Raw genomic sequence first — 25741 nt, 5'->3', positions numbered from 1 at the left:
AACACTGTTAACTTCACCCCCTCCCAACCCCCAAATAAACCAACACTATTAACTACACCCCCCTCCCAACCCCCAAATAAACCAACACTAACTACACCCCCCTCCCAACCCCCAAATAAACCACTGTTAACTTCACCCAACCCCCAAATAAACCACTGTTAACTTCACCCCCCTCCCAACCCCCAAATAAACCAACACTTAACTACACCCCCCTCCCAACCCCCAAATAAACCAACACTGTTAACTTCACCCCCCTCCCAACCCCCAAATAAACCAACACTGTTAACTTCACCCCCCTCCCAACCCCCAAATAAACCAACACTTAACTACACCCCCCTCCCAACCCCCAAATAAACCAACACTGTTAACTTCACCCCCTCCCAACCCCCAAATAAACCAACACTGTTAACTTCACCCCCCTCCCAACCCCCAAATAAAGCATTTGTAAGCAATAATTCTAAGTAAAATAGCCATACTTTATACATTTCATTGGTGTAAATGAATGGTTTATACATGTATGGACATGTCAGCAGTATAATGCAGGCTTACTATTTGGCAATGTTAGAGTGAGAATACAAGATAGCAGGTGAAGATGGCTTCAAGGGCCACCCTTGAAATGGAAATGGACTATTTTAATGACACTCATTTGAGTTCCATTGAGAAAAGCCCTTAGCCAATGAAAACGAGGGTTCGCCTCGCAGGCCACTTACAATATGATTCTGTTGCAGAAATGCTGTGCTTTGCCTCATAACCTCACCTCGTCCAACAGTTTCTTTACAGGTTTTGCCATTACTGGGTTGGAAGCCCCTGCACACAGAGGTAGAGTGGTAGCTCCAGTGAGGTCGTAGAGATGAGGTGAATATGATGTGCGTTCCTTCAGCAGATGGGTAACTACCCAATCATTTTTTTACAACCAATGAATGAAGGGAAAATTGGTTTGAGCCACAAACAAGCTATTCTGGTCAGTCATGTAAATTTCCAGAGGAATAAAAGTGCAGTTTGACTGCTTTTTGTTGTAATCTATGTAGATTAATCAAATGTATACCGTGCAAATATTAGATCAATACCATTATTGCAAAATAAACATTACAATACACCTTGACTACATTCATAAGCTCACAAATACAATATCTTTACTACCTGAATGAGAGGATTATGTGTACGCATTCACAGATTTGCATATGAAGTCTGTAGATTCCAACATTGAATTGTAGAAAGGTGCAGAGAATACAAAGTATGTGGCCTTAGAAGTAAAATAGTTCAGATGGGCCTTGTCCTGTTCAGAGAGGCCTTGTCCTGTTCAGAGAGGCCTTGTCCTGTTCAGAGAGGCCTTGTCCTGTTCAGAGAGGCCTTGTCCTGTTCAGAGAGGCCTTGTCCTGTTCAGAGAGGCCTTGTCCTGTTCAGAGAGGCCTTGTCCTGTTCAGAGAGGCCTTGTCCTGTTCAGAGAGGCCTTGTCCTGTTCAGAGAGGCCTTGTCCTGTTCAGAGAGGCCTTGTCTTGAAAAGCAATGAAAATTAAGGAGGTTACAGGAACTTGGAAACCAGGTTTAGACCAAAGTTACAAGTTAATTTGCAAAATGGTTATGAGTATCCTAACTCGTTACGCACAGAGAGGAACAATAAAAATCTAGGGAAATATAGTAGTCGTTTGTCCCCGGTCTAAACAGATACAGATATTACGAGATTAGACATCCTTCCTCCTCCATGTTGTCATCTACCATCTCACCTGACTCTCACAATGACGTTGGCCATTTTAGGACAACAGTAGGTGAGGAGCTCATACTGTTTGGTACCTGCCACTCACTCATTGACACTGTGCCGTTTTGCTGCCAGACTCCACCCCCATGGAAAATCTGTTGCCAAGGTTTTTGGGGCTCGGGGGAGTGGTCAAGACCGGGGAGGACGGCTCCCGCTTGGTGGTGGTGGTGGAGTCCACCGAGGAGCAGCTCTTCTGGGGCACCCTAGGCCGTACCACTGCGGTCTTGGGGATAACCGACATCTGTCTCTGCCCATCAACTCCCCTTAGCGGGGGCCTGGTGGGTGGACGGGAGGGGAAGAGACCCCCAGCCAGTAGAGGAGGGTTGGTGGTGGGGGGTATGGGGCAGCGTGGCGGGAGGGGCGGGGGGCACTGGTCGTCCTCCTGGGTCTGGGAAGTGTCCGTTCCCTGGCAGGCCTGGCCCTCCAGGGAGTCCTGGGGAGGGTCCTGCTGCATGCTGCTCTGCCTGGAGGTGGTCTTGTCAGAGCCGGGCATATCGCAGCTGTCCGTGCGCCGCCGGGAGCTCTCGTGCATACGGCTGGTGGCCACCACAGCCTTCATGATAGCCTGCAGTCAGAGAAACATGGCACACCGCTGTCAGTCACCAAGCCTGCCTCAGAGACGAGGCATACAGCTGTGCTTCAGCCAGAATCTGAATGTCAATGTAGCAATAGTGGTGATTAGGTTCATGCATTCCATTCAAGACAATGGTTGGGCCACAAGCTTACATTTCCCAAGAGGATCAGGACGGCATACAATAATTTGAACTGCAATGTTTGTTGATGTCTATTGTCGTAAGAAATGCATTACTCAGATTGAATTGAGCCCTCACTCAGTGTTGCTGATGTTCAGAGTTATAGCGCAATTTAAATTTCAAGGCATTGTTCCCGCGTTTGCAGAGACTGCATTCAGTCAACTTAATCAGAAATGTACTTTCAATCTCGCTATAATAATCATTTTGGGGGTGCTTATATTTGTCCTGTTACCCACGTGCAATGGAAATGTGTTTCTTGCATATCCCACCTCCCCCTGAGTTACCAACAGAGAGTGGCAGGTCTCAGCCAGGCTGACCATTGTCCAGTGGCCCTCGAGCAATTGGAGTTAGGTGCCTTGCTCAAGGGTACAGCGACAGAAGTGTCACCATGTCGGCTCCGTGATTCAAACCTACAACCTTTCAGTTTCTAGCCCAATGCTCTAACCTCGAGGCTACCTGCCACCCTGTAACACTGAACTTCAGTGATACGGATTGAATCGAGTCCTACATTTTTCAATTAATGGTCAAGTTTTTATTATTCAAAAATATTATAGCACTCTTGATGCTATCATCAAGCCCCTCGCTCACCTTGAGTTTGCGCCGGGCGTTGAACTCCTGTAGCTTCCTCTGAGTCGTGTCCATGTGGGAGAAACGGGCAGCCTTGCCCAGTACCCAGGGGTGTTCCAGAGCCTCCTTCACCGTCAGCCGCTTGTGGGGGTCCTGCACTATCAGCTTACTGACCTGAGGGGACAGCCAATGGGAGAGAGGTTCTTTTTGACTTAGTTGACCTTGTGGCAGCAATGGAATAGTCCCAAAGGTGCAAACCCCAAATCAAATTTAGCACAACTCGAATATTAAAAGTATTTTACATGTATTTGACCCAGGTCTGATAAAGACAGTAATTGTGTAAAGAAAGAACATTTATTGAATTAAATGTGCTGAAGCAAAGTTGATTGAATCCGGCCCGGAGCAAAACTAAATGGTGGTGTCAGGGAGCCTAGTGGTTAGAGTGTTGGACTAGTAATCAGAAGGTTGCAAGATTGAATCCCCGAGGTAAAAATCTGTCGTTCTGCACCTGAACAAGGCAGTTAACCCACTGTTCCTAGGCCGTCATTGAAAATAAGAATTTGTTCTTAACTGACTTGCCTAGTTAAATAAAGGTAATAAAAAAATAAAAATGACAAACTTTTACAAACCTACCGTCTTCCAGTTCTGTATAACATCTTATATTTGTCATATACGGATCATTCTTGAATTACTATGGCATTTGGGAAACTGCATTTTTCTATATATTGTTTTTCATTTAAATGTATTTGGGTACTTCCTCCCATTCTAAATCAACCAATTAGGTAGCTTGAGAGTCTTTGTAGTGGTAGTTTAATGACTTCAAATCATTTTTACCATTATGATAACATTGTCCAACCAGTAGGAGTCGTAACACCAACGATGGCAACACCAATGATGGTAGCACCAATTAAAACATTTTAAATACATTTTCTGAAATGGAGGCTTAAAATTCTCAAATCTAAGGTCATCAACCCAAGCAAAAACATTTACTAAAGTGGTATGATTAATCATTTTGCTCACAATGTTATTTATCTTTATTTAAATTGACATCAAGTGAGGCTTTGGATTTAGACACACCACATGATCAATGGAATCCTCACATTTATGACATCATTTTCTTTAATATAGACCCCTCCCCCAATAACAGTTTACCACTTGAGATGATGCTCAAGATCCTTGTATATCTTTGTGATCAGTGATTTTCAAGGCGGTAACAACAATGATATAACACTGAAGGACACGCACTATACTAGTAACAAAAAATAAGTGTTTTAATAGTTTTTGTTTTTATTGATCTATACAATATCTTACATACTAGCATTCAAAATAATAGATATCTCTAAATCCCCCAAAACATGTCACAACACATCTACACATCACTACTGGGACAAGCAAATTTGCTTACCAAGAACACTTTCAACAATGCATAAACATAAGGTTTTGCAGTATAAAGGACTTGCATTATGTTTTACCGCTGATTAACAGTTGAATATAAACAACCATGTATGATTTGTAACTATGTCGAGGCAACCTGCCGCCCCTGTAAGGACACACCTCAAATATTCCCACCCTTCCCATCTGAGCACTAGCGAGCTGATATAAGACAGGTGAAATACCAAATATCTGGCTGTAATGCCTCAATCACACCGACAGCGTCACTGGTACGCAGCATCATCTGCATATGTGTGCAACAACAGTTCAACATTACCTTCTACCGTTTCTGTCAAGCCTTCTACACATACATTCAATAAATCCAACGTACGCACCACACCATACTGCAACGCAATGCTGCAACGCAATGCTGCAACGCTAACGCAGCGTTCCATTGGAAATTAATGTACTTCTGTACCAAAATGCAATGACGCTGTCTGTGTGATCAAGGCATAACAGGTCAAAGTTCCCAAAAAAATGTGCGTTTGACACTAGTGCAGCCTTAACGCCAGTCGAAAATAGAGCCCCAAGTATTAAAAGGTATTGTAATCAATACCAAACAGCCTTTGTACATACATTTACATAATTGTCAAAGAAAGCAATAATGTTTATAAGCAGACCTTCAAATATAGTATAAGTGTTTCTCATAATAAAAGCCTCTGTTTTAAGTAAACGGTGGAACCCACCAAGTCCTTCGCGTTGAGGGAGACCTCGTCCCACCAGGGGGAGACAAACTCATAGTCGCAGTTGAGGATGCGGCTGTACATGTACTGGTCTCCCCTTGGATCGAAGAATGGTTCGAACCCACACAACCTGAGGGGAGAGGCAACATTTCCCTTGAATTATTTATTTGTTTCACCACTCTCACTTGATTTAAAGACAGATACGGGACAGTTTCAGACAAAAGACCTCTAATAGACTTGCATATTACATCCAGAATCCATAGGAAAAAGGGGAATATCTAAGGTTACATTAGCTGCAATACTGTGATGAGAGGACTTCAATTTGTCATAAAATTGCCAGCTACCCACGGAGTACACGCAGATCTTGGGCAAGATTTTAAAGTGTAGTTTCTTTTAACTCACAAGATGTACAGGATCACTCCCACAGACCACATGTCCACTTCAGGACCATAGGCATTGCCTCTGAGGATCTCTGGAGCTGCAGGGCGAGACATGGGGAGGGAGGGATGGAGAGGGAGCTATCAGCTCCCACACAGGACAGCTCATCCTGATAAACACACTATGAACTATGAATGTTATTTCCTTGAAAACTCTGTAGCCTCCATTAAACATTTCAGGCCCTGATCCCGGGCCTGGTCTAGTGGTAGTGCTGCAGCCTCCATTAAACCTTTCAGCCCTGATCCTGGGCCTGGTCTAGTGGTAGTGCTGTAGCCTCCATTAAACATTTCAGGCCCTGATCCCGGGCCTGGTCTAGTGGTAGTGCTGCAGCCTCCATTAAACCTTTCAGGCCCTGATCCCGGGCCTGGTCTAGTGGTAGTGCTGCAGCCTCCATTAAACCTTTCAGGCCCTGATCCCGGGCCTGGTCTACTGGTAGTGCTGCAGCCTCCATTAAACCTTTCAGCCCTGATCCCGGGGCTGGTCTACTGGTAGTGCTGTAGCCTCCATTAAACCTTTCAGGCCCTGATCCCGGGCCTGGTCTACTGGTAGTGCTGCAGCCTCCATTAAACCTTTCAGCCCTGATCCCGGGGCTGGTCTACTGGTAGTGCTGTAGCCTCCATTAAACCTTTCAGGCCCTGATCCCGGGCCTGGTCTACTGGTAGTGCTGCAGCCTCCATTAAACCTTTCAGCCCTGATCCCGGGCCTGGTCTAGTGGTAGTGCTGCAGCCTCCATTAAACCTTTCAGCCCTGATCCCGGGGCTGGTCTACTGGTAGTGCTGTAGCCTCCATTAAACCTTTCAGGCCCTGATCCCAGTGCTGGTCGAGTGGTAGTGCTGCAGCCTCCATTAAACATTTCAGGCCCTGATCCTGGGGCTGGTCTAGTGGTAGTGCTGTAGCCTCCATTAAACCTTTCAGGCCCTGATCCCGGGGCTGGTCTACTGGTAGTGCTGTAGCCTCCATTAAACCTTTCAGGCCCTGATCCCAGTGCTGGTCGAGTGGTAGTGCTGCAGCCTCCATTAAACATTTCAGGCCCTGATCCTGGGGCTGGTCTAGTGGTAGTGCTGTAGCCTCCATTAAACCTTTCAGGCCCTGATCCTGGGGCTGGTCTAGTGGTAGTGCTGTAGCCTCCATTAAACCTTTCAGGCCCTGATCCCGGGCCTGGTCTACTGGTAGTGCTGCAGCCTCCATTAAACCTTTCAGCCCTGATCCCGGGCCTGGTCTAGTGGTAGTGCTGCAGCCTCCATTAAAACTTTCAGCCCTGATCCCAGGCCTGGTCTAGTGGTAGTGCTGCAGCCTCCATTAAACCTTTCAGCCCTGATCCCGGGCCTGGTCTAGTGGTAGTGCTGCAGCCTCCATTAAAACTTTCAGCCCTGATCCCAGGCCTGGTCTAGTGGTAGTGCTGCAGCCTCCATTAAACCTTTCAGCCCTGATCCCGGGGCTGGTCTAGTGGTAGTGCTGCAGCCTCCAGACTACATACGCACCTGGAGGCTGCTGTTCCTTCCCCCGTGACCCCATTCACTTTCTGTGTTTCATCCATCTCATATTACATTTTATATATTTACTTTTTTTTACAAATATTATAGTGCACCCTAACAATTTGCTTTGTTGTGGTTGAAGACGATTCATTGGACTGATATCAATCTCACAATGTATGTGTCTATATAATAATATATGTCAATATTTCCAAGCCAATCCCGGGTTGCCCCTTTTAAAGTTACACTGTGGTCTCTATTTCGTTTCATTAGTGTGACCTTGCAATTTGTTTTGTTATGGTTCAATGGGAAGCAGCGATCAATAAACACTGTGGGAATGTGACTCAACACACCAGGCGACCCTGATCCTACAATTGTATTGACATTGGGATATATCTGTCCATTTATAACTCACCGCAGTATCCAGGCGTGCCACACACCGTCTTCATGGTAACTTGCTCATCTATTATCTTTGAGAGGCCGAAGTCAGCTGTGAAGATCAGATAATGGTTTAGTGTTAGTATTATACACTGAGTGCACAAAACATTAGGAACACCTTCCTTATATTGAGTTGCTTCCCCTTTTGCCCTCAGAACAACCTCAATTCAGCAGGGCATGGACTCTACAAGGTGTCAAGTGTTCCACAGGTATGCTGGACCATGGCTAGATGTCCTTTGGGTGGTGGACCATTCTTGATACAGATGGGAAGCTGTTGAGCATGAAAACCCCAACAGCGTTGTAGTTCATGACACACTCAAAGTAGTGTGCCTGTCACCTACTCGCATACACCGTTCAAATACCCTTAAATCTTCTGTCTTGCCCATTCACCCTCTGAATGGCACACATACACAATCCATGTCTCAATTGTCTCAGGGCTTAAAAACCCTTCTTCAAACGGTCTCCTCCTCTTCATCTACAGTGGTTGAAGTGGATTTAAAAAGTGACATCAATAAGGGATCATAGCTTTAACCTGGATTCACCAGTCTATGTCATGGACACCCGTCAATGTCATGGACACCCGTCTATGTCATGGACACCCGTCTATGTCATGGACACCCGTCTATGTCATGGACACCCGTCTATGTCATGGACACCCGTCAATGTCATGGACACCCGTCTATGTCATGGACACCCGTCTATGTCATGGACACCCGTCTATGTCATGGACACCCGTCTATGTCATGGACACCCGTCTATGTCATGGACACCCGTCTATGTCATGGACACCCGTCTATGTCATGGACACCCGTCTATGTCATGGACACCCGTCTATGTCATGGACACCCGTCTATGTCATGGACACCCGTCTATGTCATGGACACCCGTCTATGTCATGGACACCCGTCTATGTCATGGACACCAGTCTATGTCATGGACACCAGTCTATGTCATGGACACCCGTCTATGTCATGGACACCCGTCTATGTCATGGAAAGAGATCCTAATGTTTTGTACACTCAGTGTACATTTGAAAGGATGAGATGAGCATTGGCCTTATCATCTTTAATAGTTGTATCATTAATGTTACATGTTCTTTATGATACAGAGGGATAGTTCATGTTGTTCCTAACCATTACTTAGGAATAATGGAATGGACATCAATAACAGGAAATACAGTAGTAAACAAAGTAACTCATATTATATCAAAAGTCCAGATCCCCGACTCCTGCCACTAATGAATCACTAATGAATTCATCTTGGAACCCAGAATCAAATTTGAGGTCTAGTTTTGGGGGAAGCGTTGATTTTTTGCCTAGTGTGAGTAGCGAAGTCAACACCCCATCCTCTGATGGCCAAATTAACCCCTCCACTTCGGAAATTTGAAAAATGCCACCCTGCGAAATCGAGATTAGACCAAATAATCAGTAACGCAAAAAAACAGCACTCCAGAAGAATTGTTCCTCATATGCTTTATACAGTATACCTAATGTCCCCAACAGATAACTTCAGTTTATCTAGGAGACGGTCAGTTTAACTGGGAGACGGTCAGTTTAACTGGGAGACGGTCAGTTTAACTAGGAGACGGTCAGTTTAACTGGGAGACGGACGGTCAGTTTAACTGGGAGACGGACGGTCAGTTTAACTGGGGGACAGTCAGTTTAACTGGGGGACAGTCAGTTTAACTGGGGGACAGTCAGTTTAACTGGGGGACAGTCAGTTTAACTGGGGGACAGTCAGTTTAACTGGGGGACAGTCAGTTTAACTGGGGGACAGTCAGTTTATCTAGGAAGGTGTCAGTTGTGTAACAGCCTACAGGTACATGTAGTTACCAATCTTAAGCGGGGCGTCCAAAGAGAGGTCAGCGTACAGAAGGTTTTCTGGTTTCAGGTCACGGTGCACCACCCCATTGTCATGTAAATACTGTGGCAAAAACAAAAGAGAACAAAACAGTTGCAACATTAGTTGAATGCACTGACTGTAAGTCGCCCTGGACAAGAGCATCTATTAAATTATCCGAATTTAAATGTAAAATTACAGCCACAGTAAACAAACAAAATGCCTCAAAACACACCCTGGGTGACATGTTGACAGCTACTTTTTTGTTTTACTGTTGACAAACTTGACCTTATCAGTTCATATGGACAAGTCAGCCTGTCACAACCAGTACTGGAGTTTGGAATGACCTAAAATGACACAACAACAATTAGAAGAAATTATCTGTTTTTACCATTAGCATTTCGTTTTCAGTTTTTCAAAATGGGGACAGCTAAGTTTCTAAGTAAACCTTTTCCGTCATGTAATACAATATGTGGGATCATAAGAGGCCACCTTCTCTAGCCCTCCCCCACAGTACAGGCCAGCAGAGCTCAGGGATACTGTTTAACTGAGCCAAACCTCTACAGAATGGAAATCAATGGGTTTCTAATCATCTGACAGAACTATAATTCAATACTGGATTGATACTCAAGGATATAACATGATTTACCTCTGAATGAGTATCGATACAATAATACATTGGTTGGAGCAAAGCTTGTCCCCACACTGTTCCTTTGCAGATAAGTTTGGACACCCTTGCTATGAAAATGTATTGCTACAGCCCTAGTTACAGTTAACCAGGTCATCCGATGTATTGTTCTAGTAATCAAGAGCATCCAAACCCAGGACCTGTCACAGTTATGCAGCTGGAAACGAGTTCTGCCACCTATAAATATGGAGTTGACAGGCCCTTTTTAACTAGGCACACTTCTACCAATGTCAACGATAACATGTGTGTGGACTAGATGACATATGTTTGGGCGTTGAAACTTGAAGAACAGAGAGCAGGTCAAACAGATCGTAGCTTGAGGAGAGAATTGCTGTGGGACCTGAGGGATTCAGACCAATCAGGGCATCATTTAATTGAATTTAAACCGTAAATGAGCAGCCCCTGATCTAAAATTGACTCAACAGATGGGGCCCATTGCTGCAGTCACTCAGAGGCTCTTTGACTGCTCTTAACATCCTCCTTGTCACTCAAAAGTCAAGAGAGTTCCAACTATGACTACTGGACTCGTTTTCTAACTATACCATGAAAGCATAGTGAAATTTAAAGGAAACATTGCTCCTACAAAATATTTAATTATGGAACTATGAATACAATGTTTAATATACTGTACGGTCTTGGTCTGATAATGTGCTTTTGGATTTCTGTTTGATTATTAACTAGTTTTTATCTTCCATTCAAAGAATCAGCCAGAGGTTCAGGTACGTTCAGTTATTTAAATGTTGCTCTCTGGACTGTTGAACCCCTATGTTTTCCCCTATCAATACACCATTACTGCACTGATCAACTTCCACAATCTTTTATTTGTGGCAAGTTTATAGTTTATGCAAGTTTGTTAATATGTCTGTTTGTTTCCTCGCATGTTCTGGGTTTTTGGTGGAGTAATTCGATCATGATGGAGCTGGCCTAGCTAGGCCACAGTGCATGGCAGTGAACTGGCCTGGTCAGGCTCCTAATATCCTCATTATATGGTTACAGAACACTCATTGGGACAGTAAAAAGATCTCTGTACATTACAGTCAATTCTCCCATGTGGTTTATTGGCAACAGCTGTTACGACCAGACAGGTCTTCAAAGTGGTGTAATGTACTTAAGAAAAAATACTTTGAAGTACTACTTAAGTCGTTTTTGGGGGGGGGGATCTGTACTTTACAATTTATATTTTTGCCAACTTTTAGTACATTCCTAGAAAAATAATGTAATTTTTACTCCATACATTTTCCCTGACACTATAAAGTACTTGTTACAATTTGACTGAAAAATTGTCCAATTCACACACTACCAATTGGGAAGAAAAAGGGGTAAAAAGTACCATTCAAAAAAAAAAAAAATAGGGCTGACCCCATTTAGTTGTTTGGTCGATAGGCTGTTGGTCAACCGACATTTCTTTAGTCGAGCAGTCACAATATATATATTTTATTCATGGTGCACAAGTCACCTGTCTGATTCGTGCCAGTCTCAGTGGACTAATTCATTGCGGGGACCACAGGGATGGCACAGTCCATCCCTCTAAGACGTGAAACTGAAATTGTATGTGGTTATATTATGTAAAAATAATGGTGCAACACTAATAAATCAAATATTATTTTAGAACAAATGCACTTTCTCCCACGTTGGATATGGTTGCTGTCCGTGGTCCTGAAGCATAATCTTCAATGTGCCGTAGAATTAACCACTTTCCCTATGGTGCTATGTGCATAATAGCAAATTGAACCAGCATATTGGGATTGATGACAATGTGGCGAAGGCAGCAGCAGCAGAGACGAGGAAACAGCCTAAAGCCTTCTTCGGACGGGATTAGTATACTGGGGGTGGTCGGGTCATGTAATTATGAGCACAAACACAAAACACCACATCTGTCATTTTAGTCCAGTCCGAATCTGCCATGGCGGCAATTTGCACATGGCAGGAGAGTAACAATTCTAGCCTAGTGAACTCCAAGGTCCTCTGATAATACTGTTAAAATTGTTATTATCAATCTGTTAACATTACCCAAATGATTACCACAATTTGCAGATCGCCTGTTTGCTATCGTAAAGGTGTAAGAAATTATAGCTAGCTATGTTACTTACTGCAGAGTAGGGCTCGCCATGATCTAACTAGTAACTTACTGCAGAGTAGGGCTAGCCATGATCTAACTAGTTACTTACTGCAGAGTAGGGCTAGCCATGATCTAACTAGTTACTTACTGCAGAGAGGGCTAGCCATGATCTAACTAGTAACTTACTGCAGAGAGGGCTAGCCATGATCTAACTAGTTACTCACTGCAGAGTAGGACTAGCCATGATCTGACTAGTTACTTACTGCAGAGTAGGGCTAGCCATGATCTGACTAGTTACTTACTGCAGAGTAGGGCTAGCCATGATCTGACTAGTTACTTACTGCAGAGTAGGGCTAGCCATGATCTGACTAGTTACTTACTGCAGAGAGGTCTAGCCATGATCTGACTAGTAATTTATGCTGGTAGTTGATTTTTAAGGTACAGTCATGATTATGGGGATTTGTAATTAAGGTTGAGATTGGACTAAAATGTGGGTCATTGGATGCTTAGATGTAACCATCTTATTTTTGCATAGGGTCAATTAAACATGAAAAGAAATGGGGAGATATACTTATTTTTAAAGAAGCACAAACAGGCAGATCAGGTGCAAACAGACCCCAGACCTTGCATCACCACTGGACCCCAGAGCAGCTCCCTACCTGAGACTAGTCAGAGTCAGTGTGGTCAGACTTCACAAGGACACAGTCTACCACCACCAGGTCAGAGCAGCTCCCTACCAGAGGCTAGTCAGGGTCAGTGGGGTCAGACTTCACAAGGACCCAGTCTACCACCACCAGGTCAGAGCAGCTCCCTACCTGAGGCTAGTCAGAGTCAGTGTGGTCAGACTTCACAAGGACACAGTCTACCACCACCAGGTCAGAGCAGCTCCCTACCAGAGGCTAGTCAGGGTCAGTGGGGTCAGACTTCACAAGGACCCAGTCTACCACCACCAGGTCAGAGCAGCTCCCTACCTGAGGCTAGTCAGAGTCAGTGTGGTCAGACTTCACAATTATTGAAAACATTTTGTGCACTGTAATGCACATTATTTGAATTTGGTTTTTGTCGAGGCTGTAAAATCAGTGCCTGAGGCAGTTAACTTTTTTTCTCTCCTGCAGAAGCTTTATAACTTTGTATCTGGCTCGTACGTTCATCTCAAGTGGTTCAGAAATCAGAAAGAGATGTATCCGCAGCAGCCCAGGGAACTACAGAGACTTACGGATGGATGTAAGGTGGGCCTGCAGATACATGGCATGCAGTAATCTGAGGGACAGGCTCCCAGCAGTTCTGAGCGTCCTACAGAATATCACACTTGGTGATAGATTATTCGAGGCAAGGGGCCTTCTATTTCATATTTACATTTCATAATGCTTTTGGTTACCTTTTGTAGTGCTTGGTGATGCCAAATGTCTTTTTGATATGCTTCAATCAAGCTCTCTTGACCGAGCAAGGGCTGTGGATCTAGTAGGTGCCCTTACAGACACATTACAGGACTACAGAAGTGAGGGTTACTTTGGAGAACTATGGAAAGAGGTTGAAGAGATTGTAGAGCACTGCAAAATAAGTGTTCAATCAGTGTGTAAAACACAGCCTAAAACAAGCTTAACATTTCATGACTCATTGATGATGAGCACTGTAGGACAGAAAAATAGTGACCAACGTCATGGTGAGAGCTTCCAAAGAGCTCGCTTTTATCAGGTGCTTGACAGTCTCACAGCTGAGCTGCAGAGGTGTTTTTCAAAGAAGAATTGCAAGATAATGCAAGGGGTCCAGTCTCTCAACCCAAAGAGGACAACATTCTTGAACGAGGAGCCTCTGTTTGCCTTTTCTCAGACCTCTGAGTCAGATGTAGAGGACCTCAAACATGAGGTTCATCAAACCAAGCGGCTTCTTGATAGGAGAGAGAAAGGAGGAAGGGACAGACCGTCTACTCTCCTAGACTTTGTTGTGTTTCTAGAACCTTATAAAGAGGTCTTCCATGAGCTATTTCCACTTTGTAAGATTTCTGTTGATGCACCAGTCAGCAGTGCTTCTTGTGAGAGAAGCTTCTCAGCTTTAAAACTGATTCAAATCCACCTTAGGACAACAATGGTTGATGACAGTTTAAGTCACCTCGGAATTCTCAGTGTTGAGTCAAGGAGGGGACGCTCCACCAACATGGATGAGTTTGTGAAACATTTTGCCAGTTCTCACCAGAACCGCAGAACTTTGCTGTTTTAAATCTACCTAGGATAATTTGGCACTTAAGCAGTCCCTCTGGTCATGATTAAAACCTGCACTGTGTACTAGCTAGTACACTGACACTCTAAAATTATAAATCCAAAGAATGTCACACAGATTTAATTTGGTCTGGATTAGGCTAATTCCCCCCAAAATCTTTGCTATTGGTTAACATAATATATATGAGCATAATTATGATATTGTAACTTTGTAATATTGATGGGCACTTATGTATGTCAAATTGCCACGCGTTTTTTTTCTAATTTACTTTTTTGTACATAAACTACGCAATTTATGTAACACAAATGCTATCTTATCTCCGTGTGTGAGAGAGAGAGAGAGAGAGAGAGAGAGAGAGAGAGAGAGAGAGAGAGAGAGAGAGAGAGAGAGAGAGAGAGAGAGAGAGAGAGAGAGAGAGAGAGAGAGAGAGAGAGAGAGAGAGAAATTGAGCTGCAGTTCCGAGGTAGAGACACTGACTATTCATAGTATGTTAAAGAATTCTAGTGAAGTAACCCTTTTGGACCACACTATCTGCCACATAGAAGAACTCTGGGTTAAGTGAATTATCACTTCTACCTCTGATTAACACTCATAGGATTCACCCCTGAAGTAGCCTTGGCCACCCGCTCGGCCACCCCCTCGGCCACCCCCTCGGCCACCCCCTCGGCCACCCCTCGGCCACCCCCTCGGCCACCTCCTGGGCCACCTCCTGGCCACCCCTTGGCCACCTCCTGGCCACCTCCTTGGCCACCTCCTGGCCACCCCTTGGCCACCTCCTGGCCACCCCCTTGGCCACCCCCCTCGCCACCTCCTGGCCACCCCCTCGCCACCTCCTGGCCATCCCCTTGGCCACCTCCTGGCCACCTCCTGGCCACCTCCTTGGCCACCTCCTTGGCCACCCCCTGGCCACCCCCTGGCCACCTCCTGGCCACCCCCTTGGCCACCCCATGTAAAAAAAAAAAACTCTAGTTTCGCCACTGAACGTTTGGAAATGATCAGTTGACTTTTGCATCCATAGCCTTTAAAACCCGTCTCAAGTGCACTATTTAGCTCACATCTGAAGACTGGGGGGCATTTAGGACGCCTACTGCAGATCGCTAAAATATCCTAATGATTATGATAACACTTCCTCAATTCAAATATTATGGCGACACTATACCGAAGATGGATTGGTATGGTTCAGAAATTTGGGAACCAAGCTGGAGTTATCAGTGTTGCCCTGTTATCGCCTGTACTTGTTGAAATATATTCACGCTTAGAAGAAGAACCTCGAGGCTTCCTTCATAACTGTCAGTTTATAAAAAAAAAAATAATAATTACAGGGAGGGGGCAGTTTGGAAAAAAATAATCCTGTCCGAATCTTCGGACATTCTGGGGTAATAATTACATTACCAACGTTCTGTAGTAATACATGTCCCGTGCGAATAGGTCTTTGCCTAAGAAATCTGAGATCTTGCTTCTGTTGAGCACCAAGCCTCATGCAAAGACAAAATGTTGGATTAAGCAATTTCACAGATAAAGGCTTTACCATTTGTGGGGCGTTAGAACAGACGGTTTACTTATACTTATAATTTATTTAGTGTTTTTTTACACTGTTCCAAACAGGCAAAAAATATATATTTCAATCTTGTTTGTCACACAAAATAAACACAGCTTTCGCTCCTGTACCTTCCTTTTTCTCCTTTCTCCTTCTTATTGTTATTATGATCATCATTACAATAAGTCATGTCATTATCATTAGTAGGGTTAGTATAGCATCCTTGTATAACCACCATTGATCTAAGAGCCCATCCTGTTTAGTCTTAATATCATATCTTACTGAGGCCTATATTTCAATATACTGTATGGGCTACTGTATCTGTCAATCAATCATTCATTCGTTCATGCCATCACACAACATACAATACATTCATGCTTTGAACTGCAACCAACCATTTTCATTTTAAAATTAAATAACCAAGGGAGCTTTTAATAATTAGTCTAAACAATAAATAAACCACAATTCACAAATGCATGCATCTGTTTTTAGTCTGGTTTATATTTAGATTTCTTTAGTTAGAACAGAATCTCTGGTACACTTATTTATTTAATGTTGTTTACACTGTTCCAAATAGTCAGACAAAATTATAATATTGTAATCTAACAGCAACTGTTTGGTGCACCTAATACTCGCGCCTAATACTCGCGCCCAATACTCGCGCCCAATACTCGCGCCCAATACTCACACCTACCACTTACGCCTACCACTCACACCTAATATTCACACAACCCTTGCTCCTTTATCCTCCTCTTTCTTGACTCAAGTAGTATTTTACTGTGTGACTTTCACTTTTAATTGGGTCATTTTCTATTAAGGTATCTTTACTTTTACTCAAGTATGACAAGTATGTATTTTTTCTTCCACTGGGTCTTCATAAGGTCTGTCATTTGAACAGTCGTCATCATGACTGTGCTAAGGTCAGGACTTCTCTAGTATAGGTACATCTATACAGTGGGCCTCATCAGCCACCCAGAGAGGCCGTATGAGGAGACTTCTAATGACCTAGTCAAAATATTTGCCCAGTTTCCACGGTGACTACCCGCCCCAGGCCTACTGGGGCAGCTTACAACACTCACTTGTCATTACTGCACACTTCCCTTCCCGGCTGCGAACGCCGGGACTCATTCTGGGAAATTAGCCAGCGACGTCTCGGAGAAAGCCTGTGGTTACGCCCTGGGTCTGCCATTAGTTAGTTAGCATCGGCACTAAGTGCCTGGCCTGACTGCTATTTGTTCTAATGGAAAACTTGATTCACTCCCCTGCCAGACTGTCTATTGATGGGTCCCCGCTCAGAACCTTTTGAACCCATCTCTCCTGAGATGCTCCGGCTCTGTCTGCATGGCGGAAAGGTCGTAAATCAGAGAATCAGTTGCCATTAGCGCTGGCTCTGCGCTGCAGAACGCTAGCTTGGCTGGATGGGGAGGGTCCAAAGTACACCCATGACTCATAGCGGTGTCGAGCTGTGTTAATTAAGTTTGTGTGCCTGGGCTCTGGACAGATGTTGTTTTTTAACAAGATGACAAAAAAAAACAGTGAGAATCAGGACCAGCCTGCTAGAAACAGTACAGAACACTTTGATCTCTATGGGGACTCGTTACACACAAACTAAAGCATGATTCATGTTGAAAGATTTCTGGGCACATTTATTTTAGATTTAAGGGAAAATGTTATGGACTCATGGAGGCTTGATTAAATTGGCCTATTTCATCTACAGAAAAAGATGTATGAAATCATAATGGATTTATAGGTGATATTGTAAAACAATGTCAGTGCTAGACATCTATATCTGCTTGTTGTCATTAAAAATGCTCCTGCACAGGTGTATGAGTCACAAATTACAACCTACTGGTTCTGCTGTGTGTATATATATATATATATATACACTGGTTCTGCTGTATATCCCTACAGAGCAAAAACCTGGGTTCTGAATACTTTCCGAATGCATTGTATATCCCTATGGAATGGCCTACGCACAGAGGCTCAATGGAAATTCCATCATTTGGTGTTTTGTTGATGGTGGTGGAAAACGCTGTCTCAGGTGCTGCTCCAGAATCTCCCAGAAGTGTTCAATTGGGTTGAGTTCTGGTAACTGAGACACACAGAGACACCTTTTAAACCTCTTATGCTCCTTTGAGAACCCTCTTTCAAATTCACTGAGATTCACAATTCACAATTTGAGATTCAAATTCACAATTCTTCTAGCCATGGTAACCAAAATAATCATAAATAACTCCCATTTTTATACATGACCCTAAGCATGATGGGATGTTAATTGTTTAATTAACTCAGGAAACACCTGTGTGGAAGCACCAGCTTTCAATATACTTTGTATTCCTCATTTACTCAAGTGTTTCCTATATTTTGGTAGTTAGCTGTGTATAGGGAACATGCAGTGCATATACACTCAACATGATGGTAAAAGTAGCTCTGAGGTGATTAACTATGAGATGAAGCAGTGAGGGGAAAATCACCCACAATTAAACAAAACTTAACTTGAACTCTGCATTGCCCCTTCTCTCTGTCACTCTCTCTCACACACACACACACACACACACACACAGACACACAGGCACACATGCCTCAATGCACACACACACACACACACACACACACACATGAACAAATGATGAACCCTTACTCCAGATTAAAAGCGCATGTTTCCCACCACACAGCCACCAGTGTTAAGAATGCTTTAGAAACCAAAAGCAGCGTTCTAATGGGCCGGACGGCAGCAGCCTGGTTGTCAGACAAGCACATACTCACTGTTACATAACAGGCAGCCCACATCCCTGCTGCCTCTCTTAGTCAGAAGATTAAGAGTGGGGGGGGTGATAGCTCTCTGAGAGGATTATTTCACACTTGCGGCGCACAAAACACACATGCGCACGGTTACACGCGCGTGCGTAGAGTCACTCAAACACACGTACACTCACTCACTCACTCACTCACTCACTCACTCACACACACACACCTATCTGCCATTCCTCAAACTGAGACTGATGACACATCTGACCCATATCTACCACCCAGAGAAACATAGTGGGTGTGTGTGTGCAGCCAAGCCTCTACTGTAGCTGCATGTATAATGGTTTTACAATACAGGCTCTAACACTATTCCTCTGGTTGATATTTATTGATGCCATTACCAAGTCCTACACCCCAAAACAATTGTTTAGTGTCATTTTCCACTGGCTAAATTATCATCTACTATTTTTGGGGGTTCAGGTATCATTCTGCCTGAAACACCACTCAATGCCAGCTGCAAGTGATTATGACTCGAAGTGTACAGTTAAGTCTCATTATTCAGTGCAGTGACTGGACACAGTAGGTAATGAATAAGAGCAAACTTGAAACAAATGTAACTTTAAGCCTTTAAGTATGTGTATTTTCTTATAATTTTCCTAAGGATAAGAGACCTGTCTCGATTGAACAAGCTTTGTCAAAACATCAGTACTGAAAAGTCTCCCTCAGCTCGATGTTGACCTGTCTTCTATTGAAACCAAATGATGCAATCAAACTGAAAGACAAGACACGCAGCAGCAGCATCTCTCTCCTCTCTGCATAGAGGCGTGATGTGCATCTAAGAAGTCATTCTAAATTCCAAGGCATTTGATTTCATAAGGCACAGTCCTACTCAACAGCTCATCAGTGGCCATTCAATCACATCTCTTACCGCCACTGCCTCCAGAATCTGCTTGATGACGTGGGCAGCATCTCTCTCGCTGTAATACCCTCTCTCCACAATCCTGAAAGAGCAGGAAGAGACAAACAGACAGGGAGTCAAAATGTTACACCCGAGTTCAAATGCCCCACTTTGAGAGATTATTCAATTCTTAACTCTGTGAAAGTGTCACGCCCTGGTCTAAGTATTTTGTGTTTTTCTTCATGTATTGGGTCAGGCCAGGGTGTGGCATGGAGTTTTTGTATTGTGGTGTGTTTTGTCTTGGGGTTTTGGTGTGTATGTATTTGGGATTGTAGCTAGTGGGGTTATCTAGTAAAGTCTATGGCTGTCTGGAGTGGTTCTCAATCAGAGGCAGGTGCTTATCGTTGTCTCTGATTGGGAACCATATTTAGGCAGCCATATTCTTTGAGTTTGTCGTGGGTGATTGTCCTGAGTGTCTTGATGTCCTTGTGCTGTGTTAGTTGACACAAGTATAGGCTGGTTTCACTACGTTTATTGTTGAGTTTGTGTTTATTCGTGTTTACGTTGTTTAAATAAACATGGATCACAATCGACACGCTGCAGCTTGGTCCGACTCTCCTTCACCATATGAAAACCGTGACAGAAAGTCAGAAAACATGGAGAGAATTGTAGCCAGTTGTTACTGTCAAACTTTGCTAAACCTATAAGGTGACAGGAGGATAAAGAGATTAAAGAGTTTTTTTCATTTATTTACAGTGCTATTATATCAAAATAAAACAGAACAGTAGAGAAAGGGTCTATGATATTGCGCAATAGTCATAATGAGTTCTACAGATTGGGTGGGGCCTGTGCTCCAACCAGTCTTCTAATCGTTTCCTTGGTAACAGTGCTGGTGAGGGCCATTACACATTTCATTTTCTAATCCTTTTATACTCTGCATCTTAATAAAGCCAGTGTCGTACATGTCTGCTAATGACAAAGCAGAGAAATGGAACGGGGGGATCGCATGAGGCCACTGGTTCCACCTCTGGCCCCGCCGAATTGAAACCAATTTCAGCAAGGATTTGAGGATTAGACAGGGTCATAGGGGTGGTATATTTTGGGCGTAATCACCTGTCAAAGAGTTCCCCTCCGGTCACCAGCTCCAAGATGAGGGCGATGTCTGTCTCGGTCTCAAAGATCTCCTTCAGGCGGATCTGAGGAAGATGAGAGGAAGATGAGGAAGAAAAACACTAAATGTTGGAAAAACACAAGCCAACATATCAACAATATTAATGCAAACAGAAAGAAGAAGTCACCATTAATATTCATTTCAATCATGCTCTTATAAATAGTTAATAAAACAATATACAATTAACAAAAATATAAACGCAACATTTAAAGCGTTGGTCCGATGTTTGAGCTGAAATGTTTAAAATCCCAGAAATATTTAATACTCACAAAAAGCTTGTTTCTCTCAAATCCATCCACTTGACAAGTGTGGCATATCAAGAAGCTGATTCAACAGCATGATCATTACACAGGTGCACCTTGTGCTGAGGGCAATAATAAAAGGCCACTCTGAAATGTGTAGTTTTGTCACACAACACAATGCCACAGATGTCTCAAGTTTTGAGGGAGTGTGCCGATTGCAGGAAGGTCCACCAGAGCAGTTGTCAGCAAATTTCATGTTAATTTCTCTACCATAAGCCGCCTCCAATGTCATTTTAGATCATTTGGCAGTACGTCCAATCGTGCTCATAACTGCAGACCACGTGTAACCACGCCAGCACAGGACCTCCTACATCTGGCTTCATTGCCTCCGAGATTTTCAGACCAGCCATCCGAACAGTTGATGAAACTGTGGGTTTGCACAACTGAAGAAATTCTCCGCCAACCATCTTAGGGGAGCTCATCTGCGGGCTTGTCGTCCTCACCAGGGTCTTGACCTGAATGAAGTTTGGCGTTGTCGTTGATCTCAGTGGTCAAATGCTCACCTTTAAAGCCACTGGCACACTGGAGAAGTGTGCTCTTCACAGATGAATCCCAGTTTCAACTATACCTGGCAGATGGCAGACAGCATGTATGCGGGGAAGTGGTTTGCTGTTGTCAAAGTTGTGAACAGAGTGCCCCATGTTGGCGGTGGGGTTATGGCATGGTCACGCATAAGCTACAGACAACAAACATAATTGCATTTTATCGATGGCAATTTGAATGCACAGAGATACCATGCAAAGATCCTGAGGCCCATTGTCGTGCTATTCATCCACCATCATCAACTCATGTTGCAGCATGATAATGCACGGCCCATGTCGCAAGGATCTGTACACAATTCCTGGAAGCTGAAATTGCCCAGTTCGTCCATGGTCTGCATACTCAGCAATGTATATCAAAACATTCTAGTTACTAGTGTCCAACAACAAGTCATCACTATTGTTCATGTAAATCATGGTTAGGCTCAGAAAAGGGTTTTCAAATATTTTTTAGAGTGGTGTCTCGGGTATTAAAAAATATATTTATAAAAATAACTTTTTTTTAAAACTGTAAAAGCTTACAATATTTGGGTGGGAAAGTCGCAGCAGAACTCCAATTTCAGTCCGCACTATTTTCTTGTCAATCTGAAATGGAATGATTGAGAATGAGACGAGTGCATTAATATATTATACATACTCTAACTCAGCTGTTCAAAATGGCCGAAAGAAGGACTCACAGTCTTCTTCAGGACCTTTGCAGCATAGGGCTTCTGTGTCTGCTTCTCCTCAGTGCGAAACACCACTGACGTAGCCCCCCTGGGAAGAAGAACAAGCAATCAACATAAACAACTATGATCATATGGTTGTCTCTCCATAGTGCAATGATTCAGCATTTTAGCTCTGCTCATGAACTGCTTATGAATCATTATTTCATTGTTTGTAAGTATTATGTCATTTGCTCATGTCAACATAAGTAAATACATATATGTATAAATCATTTTATTATAAGCACTTTTAGTCATACATAGAGTAAATCAAGAACAACAGATTGTTACATGTAATTACTTAATTCAATGGTAAACAAACTATGTAATAACGTTTCTAAGCATTTCATAAGCTGACTTCCATCTAAAGCATTACAACGACAACTCCATGTAACATGTGGCCAATGTAGTGTCAATGGTGAGCCATTAGATGTCCATCCACATTCTTATGGCAAAGATGGATATAAAAGTCATTGTAGAGGGAAACATGAAATTAAAGCTATTCAGAGCCATGACACCACTACATGAGTGAGAAGAGGGTAGCTCTTAGTATGAGGGTAGCTCTAAGTATGAGCTCAAACCATGAGTAATCTGTTGATTTGTGACTGGGCTGTCTTGTGTTGTCTGTTGCTTTGAAATCTACTTGGAAATCTAGAGATAATCCCCTATTCAAATGTACACTGAGTGTACAAAACATTAAGGACACCTGCTCTTTCCATGACATAGACTGACCAGATGAATGGCGGTGAAAACTATGATCCTTTATATATGGCACGTGGTAAATCCACTTCATTCAGTTTAGATGAAGGGGAGGAGAAAGGTTAAAGAACCATTTTTAAGCCTTGAGACAATTGAGACATGGGTTGTGTGTGTGTCATTCAGAGGGTGAATAGGCAAGACAAAAGATTTAAGTGCCTTTGAACGGGGTATAGTAGTAGGTGCCAGGTGCACTGGTTTGTGTCAAGAACTGCAACGCTGGTGGGTAGTAGCTCAACAGTTTCCTGTGTGTATGAAGAATGGTCCACCACCCAAAGGACATCCAGCCAACTTAACACAACTGTGGGAAGAATTGGAACCAACATGGTGTTGTGGAACGCTTTCGACACCTTGTTGTATCCATGCCCATGTAACAGTATAACTTTAGACCGTCCCCTCGCCCATACCCGGGCACGAACCAGGAACCCTCTGCACACATCAACAACAGTCACCCACGAAGCATTGTTACCCATCGTTCCCCAAAGCTGCGGCCCTTGCAGAGCAAGGGGAACCACTACTTCAAGGTCTCAGAGCAAGTGACGTCACCGATTGAAACGCTATTTAGCGCACACCACCGCTGACTAGTTAGCCGTTTCACATCCGTTACACCCAGACAAAATCTGTTCTGAGGACAAAATGGATGGGCTGGACATGCCGAGAGATGACTTCAGATTGGTCTTCCATGTAGCATGCTTCTGTCTATAACATGAGCTGCTCTGTATGTGTAGGTAATCCTTTCTAATGTGGATTTTTGAAAGATCTCACAAAGAACTGCAACATTTTTGCTAATGCTCTCCACTTTCTGGAGGATGATCGTGCCATTCTGACTCTCTCTGACTCTGAAAATAAATCAGACGATGAGGAAATCTCTGATTTAGATTTTGAAAAATAATTTGACTGAACCAGACATTAAGCAGCGATCAACAGTGTTCTTGTCATGAAAGAAGTTTCCCGATGTTTTGAAGTCAGTGGAATGTCCAGTGGAAGCAGAGAATGGGAGCTGAGGAGATGGAGAACATTCTGCCATTTGATTGCAAATATGCGGAGAGAGTTGAAAACAGAACACACAGAAGGCAGTTGTATAAAACCACTGTCTCCGGATTACATCTTCAAACTAAGAGCAACCATGGCATCTGTGACAGAGAGGGTGAAGCGTTCATCCATGTATTGGGGTAAGAGAGTCTAGCTAGCTACATTTTCAAATATTATATATTTCTAATTTTGTCAGAGTGTTTTAATTTCAAGATAAAGTGTACTGTTAGCTAGCTAGCTAATGTTAGATGGCTGGCTCACTAGCTAACGTTACGTGTATGATCTGTATAATAATATTATTTGTATCTTAGAAAGCCATTTTGCATTGCTAGTTATAGCCTAATGTTAGTTATGATGGTGATGATGCTGGTGGTGTTTACAAATTGGTGTCAATAAAGGAACAGTTCAGTACTCTACCTTCCCAGTTCAGGGCCCATGGTGTAGAACTCTTCCATGGAGACGTCTCTGCGCGATCCATCCACCCAGTATTCCACCAGGCTGGCGCCAGAGCGTGAGGTGGGCATGTTGATGTTGGCCAATCACACAAATCACAGGATTCCTGAGGAGCGCAAAGCCCAAACGCACACACACTACTTTTCCTCTTTTTAAGATTAAAACGTAATGTTCAGATTAGCAAAACGAAGAGAAGGCATTATGTTTAATGAATTCCCAAGCGCTAAATAACGACAAGCCATTTAAAGCTAACCAGTCTTTGGTTAACAACTCTAACTGTTATTGTGTTCAGCCAAAGATAATCCAAATGTTTACGTTGACACACAGAAATACGCCGATATCAAAACCCATGTAAGCTTCGCATTACAGCGCAAGCATAGTCACTATGCAATATATCACGTAACAAAAATCATCCATTATTGTTCTATTATTTCAATGTACCGACACTATTTAATTCGCGCATTCATAACCATCCTTTACTCGAAGTTTACTGCACCATAACCACATTTGTCGCAGGTTCCATGGGGCCTCGCCGTGTGAATACCCGAATCCATAAACATATAGCCTACGCTTTGATTTTTTTTTGCAGCACAATCCCATCCACAACAGTGTACTCATGAAAACATTACTATATCATGCATCGAAGCACCTCAATAGTCCCGACAAAGAACATTCCATGGTCCGATATAGAATACTTTAATTAAGCTGCGTCAATAATCATGATCCGTCAATAGGTCTATGTGTATGTTGTTTAATAATATTAGCAAATATAGATTTTGTCTCGCGGCTGATGCACGCTTCACTATTGGTCTCTATATGAACGCCCATCCAATGGTCTGCACTTATCTCGCTATACAGTGTGTTCCTCCTTTCATCCTTGGTTTGGAGGTGGTGGCTGTGAAGCTGGTGTATTCGGTGTTGGGGGGTGTTGGAGGACCATCATACAGTCATTGAGGGGAAATATGCTCTACGCCCTCCACAGATTTCATCCAATGCGTTGCATTCACAGAAACCACAATCTGCGCTGCAATTGGAAGTCAAACAGTCAATCAAAGCCCCGGTCCACATATGGAATTGTATCGGGTATCCAACCAAAATGTCAATGAGGGGAATATCCCGATAATACGCCACTGATTTCAACGGTTGTCAACACTACTGGCAATCTATTTTTGATAATATGTGTGGAGGAACCCGGTGCCTAATCCTTAGATTCAGTATATTTATAAAATGATTTATCAATTCGGATTGTGAAAAATCATGT

General features: G+C 43.4%; 1 protein-coding gene across 1 annotated transcript; it reads right to left on the bottom strand.

Moving 5' to 3' along the window:
• Window positions 1-455: 455 nt before the first annotated feature.
• On the bottom strand, window positions 456-25376 carry LOC118372585 (calcium/calmodulin-dependent protein kinase type IV-like). The gene is made up of 11 exons (XM_035758516.2): window positions 24445-25376; window positions 22213-22291; window positions 22058-22120; window positions 20637-20719; window positions 19554-19626; window positions 9370-9460; window positions 7515-7589; window positions 5592-5667; window positions 5193-5319; window positions 3097-3249; window positions 456-2321 (listed from the first exon to the last, which is right to left on the bottom strand). The coding sequence occupies exons 1-11, from the start codon at window positions 24549-24551 to the stop codon at window positions 1803-1805; spliced, it is 1446 nt and encodes a 481-aa protein (XP_035614409.1). The 5' UTR covers window positions 24552-25376; the 3' UTR covers window positions 456-1802.
• Window positions 25377-25741: the final 365 nt, after the last annotated feature.

Source organism: Oncorhynchus keta, chromosome 22 (assembly GCF_023373465.1).
Source record: "Oncorhynchus keta strain PuntledgeMale-10-30-2019 chromosome 22, Oket_V2, whole genome shotgun sequence".
NCBI lineage: Eukaryota > Metazoa > Chordata > Actinopteri > Salmoniformes > Salmonidae > Oncorhynchus > Oncorhynchus keta.
Note: the sequence above shows the minus strand (reverse complement) of the source record. Positions and strands in the feature narration are given on the sequence as shown.

Bases quoted from the DNA above. Each gene is read 5' to 3' on its own strand.
- LOC118372585 (XM_035758516.2), bottom strand. From the start codon at position 24,551: ATGCCCACCTCACGCTCTGGCGCCAGCCTGGTGGAATACTGGGTGGAT. The intron at 22,121-22,212 runs GTGAGTCCTTCT...ATTCCATTTCAG, and splicing joins CAAAGGTCCTGAAGAAGACT to ATTGACAAGAAAATAGTGCG. The intron at 7,590-9,369 runs GTAACTACATGT...TGATCTTCACAG, and splicing joins GGACGCCCCGCTTAAGATTG to CTGACTTCGGCCTCTCAAAG.